A 17,348-nucleotide genomic window follows, 5' to 3' on the forward strand; every position below is an offset into this window, starting at 1 on the left:
CAGCTTCTCTTTCCAGTGATTGGTGTGGGCTTGATCTTCCTTCTTCCATCTCTCGCCGTTTTGTGAGAACAGGTCCTTCCTTCCCTTCTGGGTTAGATGGACTCGTGGGTATCACTTCAGTGCATGGCATTGTCAGTGGGGGTGATAATTCCCTTCTCATTGGAAGACTTTGCTGTGAGTATTAGAAATGCAAGTGATTTCTCTTCCCCTTCCTCCCTGTCCATCTCTCAGAGCCACCGGGAAACAGAGGCCTCATCCAGGGTCACACAGGCCTGAGGGAGTGCAACTAGACTGTTGTTTCTTCAGGCCCTCCGTGCTGGACATCATCCGGGATATTCTGTGTGTGTCTTCCTCAGTCTGGTGTCCCTTCAGACCTTTCCCTAGTTTTCACAGGCTTGTTGTGTTGGTGTTCTTTGTCTGTTTGGAGACACATCCTTGAGAAGCTTTGTGTTTCCACTCATTCGTCTCGCGATGTATGACCTGTCTTTTGCTTTTGCAATGAGGTCTTTCCCACAGTAGATATCTTTGATTTTGCAAAGTCCACTGTATTCTCTGGGTTGTTTTGTGGACTGCCTTTTAGTTTTGTGTGTGAAGACTCAAAGCACGTGTCCGGTTTCTGCTCATTGTTCTTCTAGATTTGTGACAAGTTTTCATGGAAACTTTGTCTAGGGATAACTGGAAGTGAACTCGGTGTAAGGTGTCAAGTCTCCATCTCCATTCATGTCATGCCCTGCAGTTTCCAATTCCCTGTTCCTGAGTGGTTTTGGAGACCTTGTGGGAAGTTTGGTTGCATGGGAGTTTGCATTTCCACCTTGAGTAGATTCCCACTGTTCTGCCCTCAGGGACACTGTCAAGGGGGAGTGAGGAGCAGCCTGCACTTCCAGCAGTGACCACACGGTGGGGCGAGTGCTGCTCTCCCCTCTGGGAGCCCCAGGCCACAGGCATCCCAGTGAGGAGCCAGCTCTGTGCTCGGCTGAAAGGAGTTAGACTCTCAGGAGCCTCTGAGCCCTTGCCTTTGGATCACCCAGGGTGGGCATTTACTGTGACAGAAAAAAATTGCCCTGAATTCCATGGACGGAAGAGCCTGGCTGTGTAGAGTTCGTGAGTTGCCGTGAATCAGACACAACTGAGGACACAAAAACTCAATAGACTAAAACACTTTTGGGGGGTGGGGAAGGTGAAAGGGGGTGATGTGGGGTTTTTTTGTCGTATATAATAGCCAAGGGAAACCTAGTTTAAACCTAAATTCACATAGATGGGAAAGGTATAGCTCTCCGTCACCCTATTAAAAAAAAAAAAAAACGACTTAACTTTTCTGAAAGTTTATTTAGTAGCTTCCTTGAGCAGTTCATTGTGAAGCTTTTTTTTTTTTTTTCTGTGACATCGGCCTCATTAAAAAGTACGGTTTGCCTTTACTGGATAATTTTGTTCATTGGTTTGTTAGGGAATCTTGGTAATATTTGAGTTTCCTGGGGAGCATGGTCACATGACCTGGCCCTGGCCAATCGGTGCGTTCCACCTCCCTGGCCACTGTGATTGGCTCCGGACTGGGGCAGTGCCCAATCGGGGCCCAGGGCCGGGCCTCACGTTGGAAGCCAGGGGAAGACGAGCTCTCGTCCTGCTGGGGTAGGGGAAGGGGTGGGGCCGGGGGAGGTCAGGCTCCAGCAGTGGGAGGGGCTTGAGGTCCGCCTGCGGCAGTTGGTGACCTTCCTGCTCCCCTCAGGGCAGAGCCGCCGGCCTGAGAATGAGGGCGCTGCTGAGCCCAGGGGCTGGGATGGCCCGTTGCTGCTGTGGTCCCAGAGCTCCACCCGAGACCTGACGGAGGCCGTCTGCCCGTGAGTCCTCTCCCGCTTGTCTGTCAGCTTGTTTGAACCATGCTGGGTTTTCTGCCCAGCCGGCTAAGGGGAGTCCCTGGAAATGCAAGGGTGTGGGTTTTGGCAGACTTCAGGGAAGACATGCCAGATGAGCCTGGGAGACTCCAGCTTAATCTGGATTCAGGAGATATCTCTTCGGGCCAGCTAGTAATTGTAGGATAAGCCTAATGAGTCTTCACAGGATGAAGAGAGTAACGTGCCAAGGTAGCAATCGATGTCCTCATTCGAGAGGATGATGAAGCTGGTGCTCAGAGAAGGGGGGAACTTGGCCACAGCAAGGAGGTGTGCACCCAGACGGAACCCCCAGATCCGGCCATTTGAGCTCAGGGAGGCCACTGGTGTGGCTTGTCCCTGTGGCAGGGGCCGAGGCACGCAGCCCACCCTGATTCCTGCGGGGGCCTGACTTGGGAAGTGCCATCTGGTAGCTTTGAGACTCACCAAACCAAATTGCACTGGAGAGAGGAAGGACACCTTCCTTCATCCACCCCCCACCCCCGCCGGATTCCCACATACCCTGACCCCTTTCTCTGGATTTCGGAGCCATTTCCAGAGTCCCGCTCATATGACCTCATTCGAAGTGCACTGTGGACGAGCTGCCATCTGCAGCTGCTACCACAGCAGCCAAGGGCTTTAGCTCCCGAGTACCTCCCTTCCTTTGGAACTTGGGGGCCCTCTACTCCCCACTTGCACACCACAGACCTTTGCTGAGGATTGTGGGGACCCTCACTCAGTTTGCAGCACGTTGTAGCCATCCCTGTCCTCTCAATACCTCCCTTGCAACTCAGCTTGTGAGCTCCTTTGGAGCAGCGTGGCCCACCTGGCTGCAACGGCAGAGACACAGCTGACAGTGAAACAACAGCTTCGATCTGACAGCCGGAAAGCTCTGTCAAAAGGGACCTCCCTCTTCACACCGTAGAGGCTGTAGGAGCCGCCAGGGTTTGGGAACCAGTGCTGGGGCCAAAATGACTCCACAGCTGTTTTCCTTCCTGGGGAGGGTTCTGGCTCGAGTGGGAATGGCTCAAGTCTCCTAAGGTTCTGAAAGCCCACTGTGTGCAGATTCACGGTACACAGAGAGGAGAAGGTGGAGTCCTGCCCTGGAGGTGGTCACAGCTCACGGATGAGCCAGGCAGGCAGGCAGGCAGGCAGGGCATGAGAACACCTGGGCTGCCTTCATGAGTGAGTGGTGTGGGGGCAGAGGAAGAGAAGCCGGTCTGCTCCCTCATGTGGTGCCCAGGGCAGGTTGTCCCCAGAGGAAACCCTTACGACGGTGAGGACTCTCACTGCTGTTTCCCAAGGGGTTCCGTCGGTGCGTGTCTTCCCCGGAGCGGTCAGGCCGTCTCTAAAGTACACTGGCCATGGGCATTGCCTCTCCTTGGAACTTCCCATGTGTTTCTCTTTTGTATGGAACAGTGATTTTTCTAGAGGGGTTCTGGGCCACAAGGTTGTTGGGTCATTTGCTAGCCTTCTGTCGTGAAGAACGCTTTCCTGGGCGTTGGGGTGGTTTGTTGTTCCAGCTCCCTTTCTTGGCTTCTTTTGGGAGCTGGTGCAACAAGAGGAGCTCAGCCTCTGCCTTCTGGCTGAGATGTCACCCTTCAAACAGCAATGCCTGCCTGGAGATAATGATGGCATTTGCCAAAAGGGCTTCGTTTGGCACATGATATCTTGAAAGGACGTACACCGTCCTTTCAGCTATCAAAGGCTAGTTCAAATGACATAAAAATGAGAACTCTCCAATGGAGTCTTACAGTAGGTGGAGAGTCCGAAAAAAACTCCTTCAGTCATCTCACTGAGAGTCATTGATTGGGGACACCAAGAATATAGGAAGGAATGCAGAAAGAAAAGATGAAATTGTGGTCAGGATCGGGGGGAGGGATGAACAGGGCCTGCTTGCCTTGAACCCAGGCTTTGTTGGCGGGTGGGGCATAAAGATCGAACGGGTCTGAAACTACAGAGTGGTGATGGTAACACAGTATCACCAGAGTTACACAACAGTGTCCCAAATTGCAACAATGATGAAAAAGTTTACTAATCCCAACTTAACCAACAAAAATAGACGAAACCATACAAAAAGTAAAACATCACCAGAAAGGTGGAAACAAACCAAATGCAAAGCAGCTCAGGGGAAAGGAACTCCATGTCCCCTGGGGGCAGACCGAGTTGCCGGCGTCCACGGTGAGCAGACAGGGATGGAGGCTGCAGAGCCGACCGCTCCCCTGGACATGGTGTTTCCGGCAAGGGCTCTGGGTCTCTGTCCAGAGCGGGGGCTCGTTCTTCCTGCAGGGGCGGGTGAGTCATCGTCGGCGTCTGGGTGTTGCGCGGGAGCCAGGGCAGGCTCTCCCTGCCGAGGCGGTGACTCCTCCTCTGCCTCGGGTTCTCCTGCCAAAGCCCGAGCAGGTACAGGTGCACGTGGAGGTGGAGGTTCTGGCTGAGGGGGTGGGACATCAGTGCCTGGGGCTGGGGGTCCTGCAGGCACGGAAATCCGATCTGCCCGGTGTGCTGGCCAGTACCCAGCTGGCCTGGTGTCTCTGCGAGGGCAAGGCTCGGTTCTCCATCTGCCCTCGGTGGATCCCTGGGTCCTGCACCTGGAGCCACCACCTCTGTAGGCACAGGTCTGGGAAGTGGAGCCTGGTTCCAGTTGGAGGCCAGTGCTAGAGCTGGGGGAGAAGCAAAGTTTGCCCACAGACCAGCCTTGGCATGTGCGTATCCCGGGACAGAAAGCTTCCAAGAGATTCCGAAAGAATACCCAGGGTTGGATGTCTTTTGGGACTGAAGTGTGCAAGATGGGGGTGGGGGTGTGAGGCCAGCGCTTGCTGCAGGCCCAGCAGCATCTTTCGGGGACTCGTCCCTGTGTAGCTCAGCACCCCCTCCCCACACACTCCCGTGCACCAGCCCCAGCGTCCTTACCTCTGTGCTCTGGCGTGCTGGGCTCCAGGTCCTCCTGCTGCCTCAGAGGCCGGGGTTCTCGGGACTCTGGGTCGGAGCCGGGTGTGCTGAGCTCCGTGGCAGCCTCAGACTGGGCCGCCGGGTGTATCCTGGGCGGTGTCTCGGCAGCAGGCCTTCCCCGCCTCCGCTTCGCCCCCGGTGGGGCTGATGCCTCCGTGGGCACGCTCACCTGGAGCCTGCACTGGGCCTCACGGGCGGGGGGTTGGTGCTCCGACCCCTCCCTCCGGGAGGTGGACGGGGTGTCCCCGTCCTCGGCCTCATCACGTGGGAAGCTCTGCAACGACAGTGACCGTCAGCCAGCCGTGCTGGGAGTTTTCCGAGCTGGGCCTGGCCAGTGGAGCCGCTGCTTCTGCCTGCTCGAACTTCTCTTCCCAGAAGGGTCAGAGACGTGTGTCTGCTCAGATCCCCACCCGGGAGGAAAGAGACCCACCTGAGGGTGTGAGGTCAGCCTGGGCGGCCGGCCCTGCCCGCACTGTTCCCATCCCAGCCAGCCTGATCTCCCCTGGGGTGTGGACACAACTTGTCCGCAGGCTTCTGACCCCACATCCGCCTGGGCTTCCTTGAGGGAGACACACCCCGAGAAACCCGCATCCACACACACAGGCAAAGGACCCGGTGTTTCCGGGTGGCATGGGAGAGGTGGCCTGGCCCGGCCTGGGGCTCCCCGTGTTACCTTTCTGTTTCTCCGGGCAGAGGGCCAGAGGCCTCTCGGGGGTGCCCTGAGCCAACGTCGACAGGGTGCCCACGCACACTGCCTGTGAGCTCTCCTGAGGCCCCGGCCTCTGGGCAGGGGCAAACAGCAGAACATCCTGGCAGCAAGAGATCTGGCTGGGGGCTCCTCTCCGCTCTGGAGGCCTGGATACCCGGGTTGCGGGTTCTGTTGGGTTCTGTTGCCGGCAGGTGACATCATTTCCTGGGGTTCGTGCTGAGGTCCCTTCCCCAAAACTTCCCAAGGGAATCTCTGGGTTTCTGACTGCTCGACCACCCCCCTTAGGCCATGTGCAGGCACATTGACAGCCACACAGCCCAGCCCACAGCCCTGGGGAGGCCTGGGTGCAGCCAGGGCCTGAGCTCCGAGGACCCCGCTGCTCTCAGACCAGGCTCCTTCTTCTCATAAGTGGTGTGGCCCTGGACAAGCATATGCCCCTCAGGGTTTCCCCAGTCTCTCCATCTGCAGAGTGGGGGTCATTCTCCCATCTGTTTCCTAGGTCTGTCGGCCTACGAGCAGCTCCATGCCTCTCCACCTGGGGCCGATATCACGTGGAGCTTGTGCGCTGAGACTTCAGAAAGAAAGACTCCATCCAGGGCTGACACAGCACAGAATGGGGCAGAACGAGGCCTGGATGCGCCGTGGTACCCAGGAAAAGGCACTGCCCCTCCTGACTGTTTTGAGACCCCACATCCAAGTTGGAGGCCCGAAAGGAAGACTCGAAGGTCTCCCTCTCTTATAGAAAAGAGTAGCCAACTTTCTGGTCCTCTGTTTCCATTGAGATTCTGTTCAAGTGTCCCAGCTCGGCTTCTGCGGGTGGCTGAGCTTCTAATGGCTCCCTGCGTTCTTGTCTTTTCCTCTCCAAACCTTCCGTCCTTTTCCCCCTTCTGGGGTGGATGGGCGCTGTCATTGCTTCTACCTTCGAGACAGATTGATGAAAAGTCTGGACCATCGACTCCTTTCCTCTCTTTGGTTCCGTGTCTCTCTCTGGCTGTGTCCCTCTCTTTTCCTTTCTCGATTCAGTCTGTGTCTTCCTCTTTCTCTCTCATGTGTGGATGGATGGATGCTAGGAATGCACATGTATATGATTAGATGAGGGTTATGTTTTAGGGATGGGTTAGAGGGAGAGAAAGGCTTTAGGTCGGAGTTGGTCATGGGGGAAGGGTCAAGGGTGGTGGTGGTGTTTCTTGGAATCTGAGTGCTGTGCATTCTTCGTCTCTTTCCATATGAACCCCTTCTCAGATACACCACTTGCAAGGAGTCTCTCATGTTCCGTTTCCTATCTTTTGCATCTGTGAATGCTTAGCTTCTCTGTTGTGAAGAGGTTCCATTGGATGGAAACCCATTGGTGTACTTCGTTTCCCTCTTTCCCTTACTTGAAGAGACCCATTTCTACCTCCGCCCAGCAAATGGCAAGGAGACTCTGATGTTAAGGAGCCTTTGACCTACGCTTCTTTCTAGCTATCTCATGACATCAGTCTTTAGGGTGAGGTTTTTCCCCGATATTGAGGTGGTGTGAGATCAAAACCAATAGCGTTCTTCAGATGTAGCTGTCTGGTTTTCCCATGGCCATTTATTGAAGAGGCTTTCTTGTTCCCATTTGGATATTCTCCCCTTCTGTGTCAGAGATGAGTTGACCATGGATGCCGGGGTTTGTTTCTGGACCCTCAACTTTATTCCATCGATCTGGATCTGTGTGTGTTGTTGTATTCCCAATAGCATACTGTCCTGCTGCTGCCGCTGCGGCTAAGTCACTTCAGTCGTGTCTGACTCTGCGCGACCCCATGGCCTGCAGCCTACCAGGCTCCTCCGTCCAGGGCATTTTCCAGGCAAGAGTACTGGCGTGGGTCGCCATCGCCTTCTCCGATACGCTCCTGAGGATCCTAGTTTGGTCGTCTAATTTCCTTTCACACAACCTTGGATGTCCGTATCGGGGCTTTTTCGTCGGATTGTATTGACAATTTAGGCTCTTTTCTGTTTCCGTAACCCCTTTTGCAGTTCTTTGTTCGGTGCGACAATGCATTGGCATTTTGGGAGGAATAGCATCCAAGCTGTGGATTGCCTTGTGGGGCTGTGACATCATTTTCCCAATAGGAATTCTTTCAAGTCCTGAGCACAGCTTCTCTTTCCAGTGATTGGTGTGGGCTTGATCTTCCTTCTTCCATCTCTCGCCGTTTTGTGAGAACAGGTCCTTCCTTCCCTTCTGGGTTAGATGGACTCGTGGGTATCACTTCAGTGCATGGCATTGTCAGTGGGGGTGATAATTCCCTTCTCATTGGAAGACTTTGCTGTGAGTATTAGAAATGCAAGTGATTTCTCTTCCCCTTCCTCCCTGTCCATCTCTCAGAGCCACCGGGAAACAGAGGCCTCATCCAGGGTCACACAGGCCTGAGGGAGTGCAACTAGACTGTTGTTTCTTCAGGCCCTCCGTGCTGGACATCATCCGGGATATTCTGTGTGTGTCTTCCTCAGTCTGGTGTCCCTTCAGACCTTTCCCTAGTTTTCACAGGCTTGTTGTGTTGGTGTTCTTTGTCTGTTTGGAGACACATCCTTGAGAAGCTTTGTGTTTCCACTCATTCGTCTCGCGATGTATGACCTGTCTTTTGCTTTTGCAATGAGGTCTTTCCCACAGTAGATATCTTTGATTTTGCAAAGTCCACTGTATTCTCTGGGTTGTTTTGTGGACTGCCTTTTAGTTTTGTGTGTGAAGACTCAAAGCACGTGTCCGGTTTCTGCTCATTGTTCTTCTAGATTTGTGACAAGTTTTCATGGAAACTTTGTCTAGGGATAACTGGAAGTGAACTCGGTGTAAGGTGTCAAGTCTCCATCTCCATTCATGTCATGCCCTGCAGTTTCCAATTCCCTGTTCCTGAGTGGTTTTGGAGACCTTGTGGGAAGTTTGGTTGCATGGGAGTTTGCATTTCCACCTTGAGTAGATTCCCACTGTTCTGCCCTCAGGGACACTGTCAAGGGGGAGTGAGGAGCAGCCTGCACTTCCAGCAGTGACCACACGGTGGGGCGAGTGCTGCTCTCCCCTCTGGGAGCCCCAGGCCACAGGCATCCCAGTGAGGAGCCAGCTCTGTGCTCGGCTGAAAGGAGTTAGACTCTCAGGAGCCTCTGAGCCCTTGCCTTTGGATCACCCAGGGTGGGCATTTACTGTGACAGAAAAAAATTGCCCTGAATTCCATGGACGGAAGAGCCTGGCTGTGTAGAGTTCGTGAGTTGCCGTGAATCAGACACAACTGAGGACACAAAAACTCAATAGACTAAAACACTTTTGGGGGGTGGGGAAGGTGAAAGGGGGTGATGTGGGGTTTTTTTGTCGTATATAATAGCCAAGGGAAACCTAGTTTAAACCTAAATTCACATAGATGGGAAAGGTATAGCTCTCCGTCACCCTATTAAAAAAAAAAAAAAACGACTTAACTTTTCTGAAAGTTTATTTAGTAGCTTCCTTGAGCAGTTCATTGTGAAGCTTTTTTTTTTTTTTTCTGTGACATCGGCCTCATTAAAAAGTACGGTTTGCCTTTACTGGATAATTTTGTTCATTGGTTTGTTAGGGAATCTTGGTAATATTTGAGTTTCCTGGGGAGCATGGTCACATGACCTGGCCCTGGCCAATCGGTGCGTTCCACTTCCCTGGCCACTGTGATTGGCTCCGGACTGGGGCAGTGCCCAATCGGGGCCCAGGGCCGGGCCTCACGTTGGAAGCCAGGGGAAGACGAGCTCTCGTCCTGCTGGGGTAGGGGAAGGGGTGGGGCCGGGGGAGGTCAGGCTCCAGCAGTGGGAGGGGCTTGAGGTCCGCCTGCGGCAGTTGGTGACCTTCCTGCTCCCCTCAGGGCAGAGCCGCCGGCCTGAGAATGAGGGCGCTGCTGAGCCCAGGGGCTGGGATGGCCCGTTGCTGCTGTGGTCCCAGAGCTCCACCCGAGACCTGACGGAGGCCGTCTGCCCGTGAGTCCTCTCCCGCTTGTCTGTCAGCTTGTTTGAACCATGCTGGGTTTTCTGCCCAGCCGGCTAAGGGGAGTCCCTGGAAATGCAAGGGTGTGGGTTTTGGCAGACTTCAGGGAAGACATGCCAGATGAGCCTGGGAGACTCCAGCTTAATCTGGATTCAGGAGATATCTCTTCGGGCCAGCTAGTAATTGTAGGATAAGCCTAATGAGTCTTCACAGGATGAAGAGAGTAACGTGCCAAGGTAGCAATCGATGTCCTCATTCGAGAGGATGATGAAGCTGGTGCTCAGAGAAGGGGGGAACTTGGCCACAGCAAGGAGGTGTGCACCCAGACGGAACCCCCAGATCCGGCCATTTGAGCTCAGGGAGGCCACTGGTGTGGCTTGTCCCTGTGGCAGGGGCCGAGGCACGCAGCCCACCCTGATTCCTGCGGGGGCCTGACTTGGGAAGTGCCATCTGGTAGCTTTGAGACTCACCAAACCAAATTGCACTGGAGAGAGGAAGGACACCTTCCTTCATCAACCCCCCACCCCCGCCGGATTCCCACATACCCTGACCCCTTTCTCTGGATTTCGGAGCCATTTCCAGAGTCCCGCTCATATGACCTCATTCGAAGTGCACTGTGGACGAGCTGCCATCTGCAGCTGCTACCACAGCAGCCAAGGGCTTTATCTCCCGAGTACCTCCCTTCCTTTGGAACTTGGGGGCCCTCTACTCCCCACTTGCACACCACAGACCTTTGCTGAGGATTGTGGGGACCCTCACTCAGTTTGCAGCACGTTGTAGCCATCCCTGTCCTCTCAATACCTCCCTTGCAACTCAGCTTGTGAGCTCCTTTGGAGCAGCGTGGCCCACCTGGCTGCAACGGCAGAGACACAGCTGACAGTGAAACAACAGCTTCGATCTGACAGCCGGAAAGCTCTGTCAAAAGGGACCTCCCTCTTCACACCGTAGAGGCTGTAGGAGCCGCCAGGGTTTGGGAACCAGTGCTGGGGCCAAAATGACTCCACAGCTGTTTTCCTTCCTGGGGAGGGTTCTGGCTCGAGTGGGAATGGCTCAAGTCTCCTAAGGTTCTGAAAGCCCACTGTGTGCAGATTCACGGTACACAGAGAGGAGAAGGTGGAGTCCTGCCCTGGAGGTGGTCACAGCTCACGGATGAGCCAGGCAGGCAGGCAGGCAGGCAGGGCATGAGAACACCTGGGCTGCCTTCATGAGTGAGTGGTGTGGGGGCAGAGGAAGAGAAGCCGGTCTGCTCCCTCATGTGGTGCCCAGGGCAGGTTGTCCCCAGAGGAAACCCTTACGACGGTGAGGACTCTCACTGCTGTTTCCCAAGGGGTTCCGTCGGTGCGTGTCTTCCCCGGAGCGGTCAGGCCGTCTCTAAAGTACACTGGCCATGGGCATTGCCTCTCCTTGGAACTTCCCATGTGTTTCTCTTTTGTATGGAACAGTGATTTTTCTAGAGGGGTTCTGGGCCACAAGGTTGTTGGGTCATTTGCTAGCCTTCTGTCGTGAAGAACGCTTTCCTGGGCGTTGGGGTGGTTTGTTGTTCCAGCTCCCTTTCTTGGCTTCTTTTGGGAGCTGGTGCAACAAGAGGAGCTCAGCCTCTGCCTTCTGGCTGAGATGTCACCCTTCAAACAGCAATGCCTGCCTGGAGATAATGATGGCATTTGCCAAAAGGGCTTCGTTTGGCACATGATATCTTGAAAGGACGTACACCGTCCTTTCAGCTATCAAAGGCTAGTTCAAATGACATAAAAATGAGAACTCTCCAATGGAGTCTTACAGTAGGTGGAGAGTCCGAAAAAAACTCCTTCAGTCATCTCACTGAGAGTCATTGATTGGGGACACCAAGAATATAGGAAGGAATGCAGAAAGAAAAGATGAAATTGTGGTCAGGATCGGGGGGAGGGATGAACAGGGCCTGCTTGCCTTGAACCCAGGCTTTGTTGGCGGGTGGGGCATAAAGATCGAACGGGTCTGAAACTACAGAGTGGTGATGGTAACACAGTATCACCAGAGTTACACAACAGTGTCCCAAATTGCAACAATGATGAAAAAGTTTACTAATCCCAACTTAACCAACAAAAATAGACGAAACCATACAAAAAGTAAAACATCACCAGAAAGGTGGAAACAAACCAAATGCAAAGCAGCTCAGGGGAAAGGAACTCCATGTCCCCTGGGGGCAGACCGAGTTGCCGGCGTCCACGGTGAGCAGACAGGGATGGAGGCTGCAGAGCCGACCGCTCCCCTGGACATGGTGTTTCCGGCAAGGGCTCTGGGTCTCTGTCCAGAGCGGGGGCTCGTTCTTCCTGCAGGGGCGGGTGAGTCATCGTCGGCGTCTGGGTGTTGCGCGGGAGCCAGGGCAGGCTCTCCCTGCCGAGGCGGTGACTCCTCCTCTGCCTCGGGTTCTCCTGCCAAAGCCCGAGCAGGTACAGGTGCACGTGGAGGTGGAGGTTCTGGCTGAGGGGGTGGGACATCAGTGCCTGGGGCTGGGGGTCCTGCAGGCACGGAAATCCGATCTGCCCGGTGTGCTGGCCAGTACCCAGCTGGCCTGGTGTCTCTGCGAGGGCAAGGCTCGGTTCTCCATCTGCCCTCGGTGGATCCCTGGGTCCTGCACCTGGAGCCACCACCTCTGTAGGCACAGGTCTGGGAAGTGGAGCCTGGTTCCAGTTGGAGGCCAGTGCTAGAGCTGGGGGAGAAGCAAAGTTTGCCCACAGACCAGCCTTGGCATGTGCGTATCCCGGGACAGAAAGCTTCCAAGAGATTCCGAAAGAATACCCAGGGTTGGATGTCTTTTGGGACTGAAGTGTGCAAGATGGGGGTGGGGGTGTGAGGCCAGCGCTTGCTGCAGGCCCAGCAGCATCTTTCGGGGACTCGTCCCTGTGTAGCTCAGCACCCCCTCCCCACACACTCCCGTGCACCAGCCCCAGCGTCCTTACCTCTGTGCTCTGGCGTGCTGGGCTCCAGGTCCTCCTGCTGCCTCAGAGGCCGGGGTTCTCGGGACTCTGGGTCGGAGCCGGGTGTGCTGAGCTCCGTGGCAGCCTCAGACTGGGCCGCCGGGTGTATCCTGGGCGGTGTCTCGGCAGCAGGCCTTCCCCGCCTCCGCTTCGCCCCCGGTGGGGCTGATGCCTCCGTGGGCACGCTCACCTGGAGCCTGCACTGGGCCTCACGGGCGGGGGGTTGGTGCTCCGACCCCTCCCTCCGGGAGGTGGACGGGGTGTCCCCGTCCTCGGCCTCATCACGTGGGAAGCTCTGCAACGACAGTGACCGTCAGCCAGCCGTGCTGGGAGTTTTCCGAGCTGGGCCTGGCCAGTGGAGCCGCTGCTTCTGCCTGCTCGAACTTCTCTTCCCAGAAGGGTCAGAGACGTGTGTCTGCTCAGATCCCCACCCGGGAGGAAAGAGACCCACCTGAGGGTGTGAGGTCAGCCTGGGCGGCCGGCCCTGCCCGCACTGTTCCCATCCCAGCCAGCCTGATCTCCCCTGGGGTGTGGACACAACTTGTCCGCAGGCTTCTGACCCCACATCCGCCTGGGCTTCCTTGAGGGAGACACACCCCGAGAAACCCGCATCCACACACACAGGCAAAGGACCCGGTGTTTCCGGGTGGCATGGGAGAGGTGGCCTGGCCCGGCCTGGGGCTCCCCGTGTTACCTTTCTGTTTCTCCGGGCAGAGGGCCAGAGGCCTCTCGGGGGTGCCCTGAGCCAACGTCGACAGGGTGCCCACGCACACTGCCTGTGAGCTCTCCTGAGGCCCCGGCCTCTGGGCAGGGGCAAACAGCAGAACATCCTGGCAGCAAGAGATCTGGCTGGGGGCTCCTCTCCGCTCTGGAGGCCTGGATACCCGGGTTGCGGGTTCTGTTGGGTTCTGTTGCCGGCAGGTGACATCATTTCCTGGGGTTCGTGCTGAGGTCCCTTCCCCAAAACTTCCCAAGGGAATCTCTGGGTTTCTGACTGCTCGACCACCCCCCTTAGGCCATGTGCAGACACATTGACAGCCACACAGCCCAGCCCACAGCCCTGGGGAGGCCTGGGTGCAGCCAGGGCCTGAGCTCCGAGGACCCCGCTGCTCTCAGACCAGGCTCCTTCTTCTCATAAGTGGTGTGGCCCTGGACAAGCATATGCCCCTCAGGGTTTCCCCAGTCTCTCCATCTGCAGAGTGGGGGTCATTCTCCCATCTGTTTCCTAGGTCTGTCGGCCTACGAGCAGCTCCATGCCTCTCCACCTGGGGCCGATATCACGTGGAGCTTGTGCGCTGAGACTTCAGAAAGAAAGACTCCATCCAGGGCTGACACAGCACAGAATGGGGCAGAACGAGGCCTGGATGCGCCGTGGTACCCAGGAAAAGGCACTGCCCCTCCTGACTGTTTTGAGACCCCACATCCAAGTTGGAGGCCCGAAAGGAAGACTCGAAGGTCTCCCTCTCTTATAGAAAAGAGTAGCCAACTTTCTGGTCCTCTGTTTCCATTGAGATTCTGTTCAAGTGTCCCAGCTCGGCTTCTGCGGGTGGCTGAGCTTCTAATGGCTCCCTGCGTTCTTGTCTTTTCCTCTCCAAACCTTCCGTCCTTTTCCCCCTTCTGGGGTGGATGGGCGCTGTCATTGCTTCTACCTTCGAGACAGATTGATGAAAAGTCTGGACCATCGACTCCTTTCCTCTCTTTGGTTCCGTGTCTCTCTCTGGCTGTGTCCCTCTCTTTTCCTTTCTCGATTCAGTCTGTGTCTTCCTCTTTCTCTCTCGTGTGTGGATGGATGGATGCTAGGAATGCACATGTATATGATTAGATGAGGGTTATGTTTTAGGGATGGGTTAGAGGGAGAGAAAGGCTTTAGGTCGGAGTTGGTCATGGGGGAAGGGTCAAGGGTGGTGGTGGTGTTTCTTGGAATCTGAGTGCTGTGCATTCTTCGTCTCTTTCCATATGAACCCCTTCTCAGATACACCACTTGCAAGGAGTCTCTCATGTTCCGTTTCCTATCTTTTGCATCTGTGAATGCTTAGCTTCTCTGTTGTGAAGAGGTTCCATTGGATGGAAACCCATTGGTGTACTTCGTTTCCCTCTTTCCCTTACTTGAAGAGACCCATTTCTACCTCCGCCCAGCAAATGGCAAGGAGACTCTGATGTTAAGGAGCCTTTGACCTACGCTTCTTTCTAGCTATCTCATGACATCAGTCTTTAGGGTGAGGTTTTTCCCCGATATTGAGGTGGTGTGAGATCAAAACCAATAGCGTTCTTCAGATGTAGCTGTCTGGTTTTCCCATGGCCATTTATTGAAGAGGCTTTCTTGTTCCCATTTGGATATTCTCCCCTTCTGTGTCAGAGATGAGTTGACCATGGATGCCGGGGTTTGTTTCTGGACCCTCAACTTTATTCCATCGATCTGGATCTGTGTGTGTTGTTGTATTCCCAATAGCATACTGTCCTGCTGCTGCCGCTGCGGCTAAGTCACTTCAGTCGTGTCTGACTCTGCGCGACCCCATGGCCTGCAGCCTACCAGGCTCCTCCGTCCAGGGCATTTTCCAGGCAAGAGTACTGGCGTGGGTCGCCATCGCCTTCTCCGATACGCTCCTGAGGATCCTAGTTTGGTCGTCTAATTTCCTTTCACACAACCTTGGATGTCCGTATCGGGGCTTTTTCGTCGGATTGTATTGACAATTTAGGCTCTTTTCTGTTTCCGTAACCCCTTTTGCAGTTCTTGGTTCGGTGCGACAATGCATTGGCATTTTGGGAGGAATAGCATCCAAGCTGTGGATTGCCTTGTGGGGCTGTGACATCATTTTCCCAATAGGAATTCTTTCAAGCCCTGAGCACAGCTTCTCTTTCCAGTGATTGGTGTGGGCTTGATCTTCCTTCTTCCATCTCTCGCCGTTTTGTGAGAACAGGTCCTTCCTTCCCTTCTGGGTTAGATGGACTCGTGGGTATCACTTCAGTGCATGGCATTGTCAGTGGGGGTGATAATTCCCTTCTCATTGGAAGACTTTGCTGTGAGTATTAGAAATGCAAGTGATTTCTCTTCCCCTTCCTCCCTGTCCATCTCTCAGAGCCACCGGGAAACAGAGGCCTCATCCAGGGTCACACAGGCCTGAGGGAGTGCAACTAGACTGTTGTTTCTTCAGGCCCTCCGTGCTGGACATCATCCGGGATACTCTGTGTGTGTCTTCCTCAGTCTGGTGTCCCTTCAGACCTTTCCCTAGTTTTCACAGGCTTGTTGTGTTGGTGTTCTTTGTCTGTTTGGAGACACATCCTTGAGAAGCTTTGTGTTTCCACTCATTCGTCTCGCGATGTATGACCTGTCTTTTGCTTTTGTAATGAGGTCTTTCCCACAGTAGATATCTTTGATTTTGCAAAGTCCACTGTATTCTCTGGGTTGTTTTGTGGACTGCCTTTTAGTTTTGTGTGTGAAGACTCAAAGCACGTGTCCGGTTTCTGCTCATTGTTCTTCTAGATTTGTGACAAGTTTTCATGGAAACTTTGTCTAGGGATAACTGGAAGTGAACTCGGTGTAAGGTGTCAAGTCTCCATCTCCATTCATGTCATGCCCTGCAGTTTCCAATTCCCTGTTCCTGAGTGGTTTTGGAGACCTTGTGGGAAGTTTGGTTGCATGGGAGTTTGCATTTCCACCTTGAGTAGATTCCCACTGTTCTGCCCTCAGGGACACTGTCAAGGGGGAGTGAGGAGCAGCCTGCACTTCCAGCAGTGACCACACGGTGGGGCGAGTGCTGCTCTCCCCTCTGGGAGCCCCAGGCCACAGGCATCCCAGTGAGGAGCCAGCTCTGTGCTCGGCTGAAAGGAGTTAGACTCTCAGGAGCCTCTGAGCCCTTGCCTTTGGATCACCCAGGGTGGGCATTTACTGTGACAGAAAAAAATTGCCCTGAATTCCATGGACGGAAGAGCCTGGCTGTGTAGAGTTCGTGAGTTGCCGTGAATCAGACACAACTGAGGACACAAAAACTCAATAGACTAAAACACTTTTGGGGGGTGGGGGGAGTGAAAGGGGGTGATGTGGGGTTTTTTTGTCGTATATAATAGCCAAGGGAAATCTAGTTTAAACCTAAATTCACATAGATGGGAAAGGTATAGCTCTCCGTCACCCTATTAAAAAAAAAAAAAAACTACTTAACTTTTCTGAAAGTTTATTTAGTAGCTTCCTTGAGCAGTTCATTGTGAAGCTTTTTTTTTTTTTTTTCTGTGACATCGGCCTCATTAAAAAGTACGGTTTGCCTTTACTGGATAATTTTGTTCATTGGTTTGTTAGGGAATCTTGGTAATATTTGAGTTTCCTGGGGAGCATGGTCACATGACCTGGCCCTGGCCAATCGGTGCGTTCCACCTCCCTGGCCACTGTGATTGGCTCCGGACTGGGGCAGTGCCCAATCGGGGCCCAGGGCCGGGCCTCACGTTGGAAGCCAGGGGAAGACGAGCTCTCGTCCTGCTGGGGTAGGGGAAGGGGTGGGGCCGGGGGAGGTCAGGCTCCAGCAGTGGGAGGGGCTTGAGGTCCGCCTGCGGCAGTTGGTGACCTTCCTGCTCCCCTCAGGGCAGAGCCGCCGGCCTGAGAATGAGGGCGCTGCTGAGCCCAGGGGCTGGGATGGCCCGTTGCTGCTGTGGTCCCAGAGCTCCACCCGAGACCTGACGGAGGCCGTCTGCCCGTGAGTCCTCTCCTGCTTGTCTGTCAGCTTGTTTGAACCATGCTGGGTTTTCTGCCCAGCCGGCTAAGGGGAGTCCCTGGAAATGCAAGGGTGTGGGTTTTGGCAGACTTCAGGGAAGACATGCCAGATGAGCCTGGGAGACTCCAGCTTAATCTGGATTCAGGAGATATCTCTTCGGGCCAGCTAGTAATTGTAGGATAAGCCTAATGAGTCTTCACAGGATGAAGA

The 17,348-nt window shown here is 54.6% G+C and overlaps 2 protein-coding genes and 1 long non-coding RNA gene across 3 annotated transcripts in view; 1 reads left to right on the forward strand and 2 right to left on the reverse strand.

The window, feature by feature from the left end:
• Window positions 1-17,348, forward strand: part of LOC145529707 (uncharacterized) — a 1,704,434-nt gene that overhangs the window by 90,057 nt on the left and 1,597,029 nt on the right. The window contains exons 11-13 of the long non-coding RNA XR_014071296.1: window positions 1,724-1,835; window positions 9,366-9,477; window positions 17,009-17,120. This is a non-coding gene — a long non-coding RNA (uncharacterized LOC145529707). The remainder of the gene's footprint in view (window positions 1-1,723; window positions 1,836-9,365; window positions 9,478-17,008; window positions 17,121-17,348) is intronic.
• Window positions 3,876-8,746, reverse strand: LOC145529521 (uncharacterized). Its single transcript, XM_081550098.1, has 3 exons — window positions 5,491-8,746; window positions 4,779-5,091; window positions 3,876-4,528 (listed from the first exon to the last, which is right to left on the reverse strand). The coding sequence occupies exons 1-3, from the start codon at window positions 5,725-5,727 to the stop codon at window positions 3,900-3,902; spliced, it is 1,179 nt and encodes a 392-aa protein (XP_081406224.1). The 5' UTR covers window positions 5,728-8,746; the 3' UTR covers window positions 3,876-3,899.
• Window positions 11,518-13,332, reverse strand: LOC145529598 (uncharacterized). Its single transcript, XM_081550186.1, has 3 exons — window positions 13,133-13,332; window positions 12,421-12,733; window positions 11,518-12,170 (listed from the first exon to the last, which is right to left on the reverse strand). Exons 1-3 carry the CDS (start codon window positions 13,265-13,267, stop codon window positions 11,542-11,544), a joined length of 1,077 nt encoding a protein of 358 aa, XP_081406312.1. The 5' UTR covers window positions 13,268-13,332; the 3' UTR covers window positions 11,518-11,541.

Source organism: Giraffa tippelskirchi, chromosome 12, assembly GCF_054371585.1.
Source record: "Giraffa tippelskirchi isolate mGirTip1 chromosome 12, T2T-mGirTip1v1.2.pri, whole genome shotgun sequence".
NCBI classification, from domain to species: Eukaryota; Metazoa; Chordata; class Mammalia; order Artiodactyla; family Giraffidae; genus Giraffa; species Giraffa tippelskirchi.

What these genes read in the sequence shown, in the direction of transcription:
- LOC145529521 (XM_081550098.1), bottom strand. Translation starts at nt 5,727, where the DNA reads ATGATGTCACCTGCCGGCAACAGAACCCAACAGAACCCGCAACCCGGG. An exon ending in CTGCCCGGAGAAACAGAAAG is followed by an intron (nt 5,092 to 5,490) that starts GTAACACGGGGA and finishes CTGTCGTTGCAG; the next exon opens with AGCTTCCCACGTGATGAGGC. An exon ending in CAGCACGCCAGAGCACAGAG is followed by an intron (nt 4,529 to 4,778) that starts GTAAGGACGCTG and finishes CTTCTCCCCCAG; the next exon opens with CTCTAGCACTGGCCTCCAAC.
- LOC145529598 (XM_081550186.1), bottom strand. Translation starts at nt 13,267, where the DNA reads ATGTTCTGCTGTTTGCCCCTGCCCAGAGGCCGGGGCCTCAGGAGAGCT. An exon ending in CTGCCCGGAGAAACAGAAAG is followed by an intron (nt 12,734 to 13,132) that starts GTAACACGGGGA and finishes CTGTCGTTGCAG; the next exon opens with AGCTTCCCACGTGATGAGGC. An exon ending in CAGCACGCCAGAGCACAGAG is followed by an intron (nt 12,171 to 12,420) that starts GTAAGGACGCTG and finishes CTTCTCCCCCAG; the next exon opens with CTCTAGCACTGGCCTCCAAC.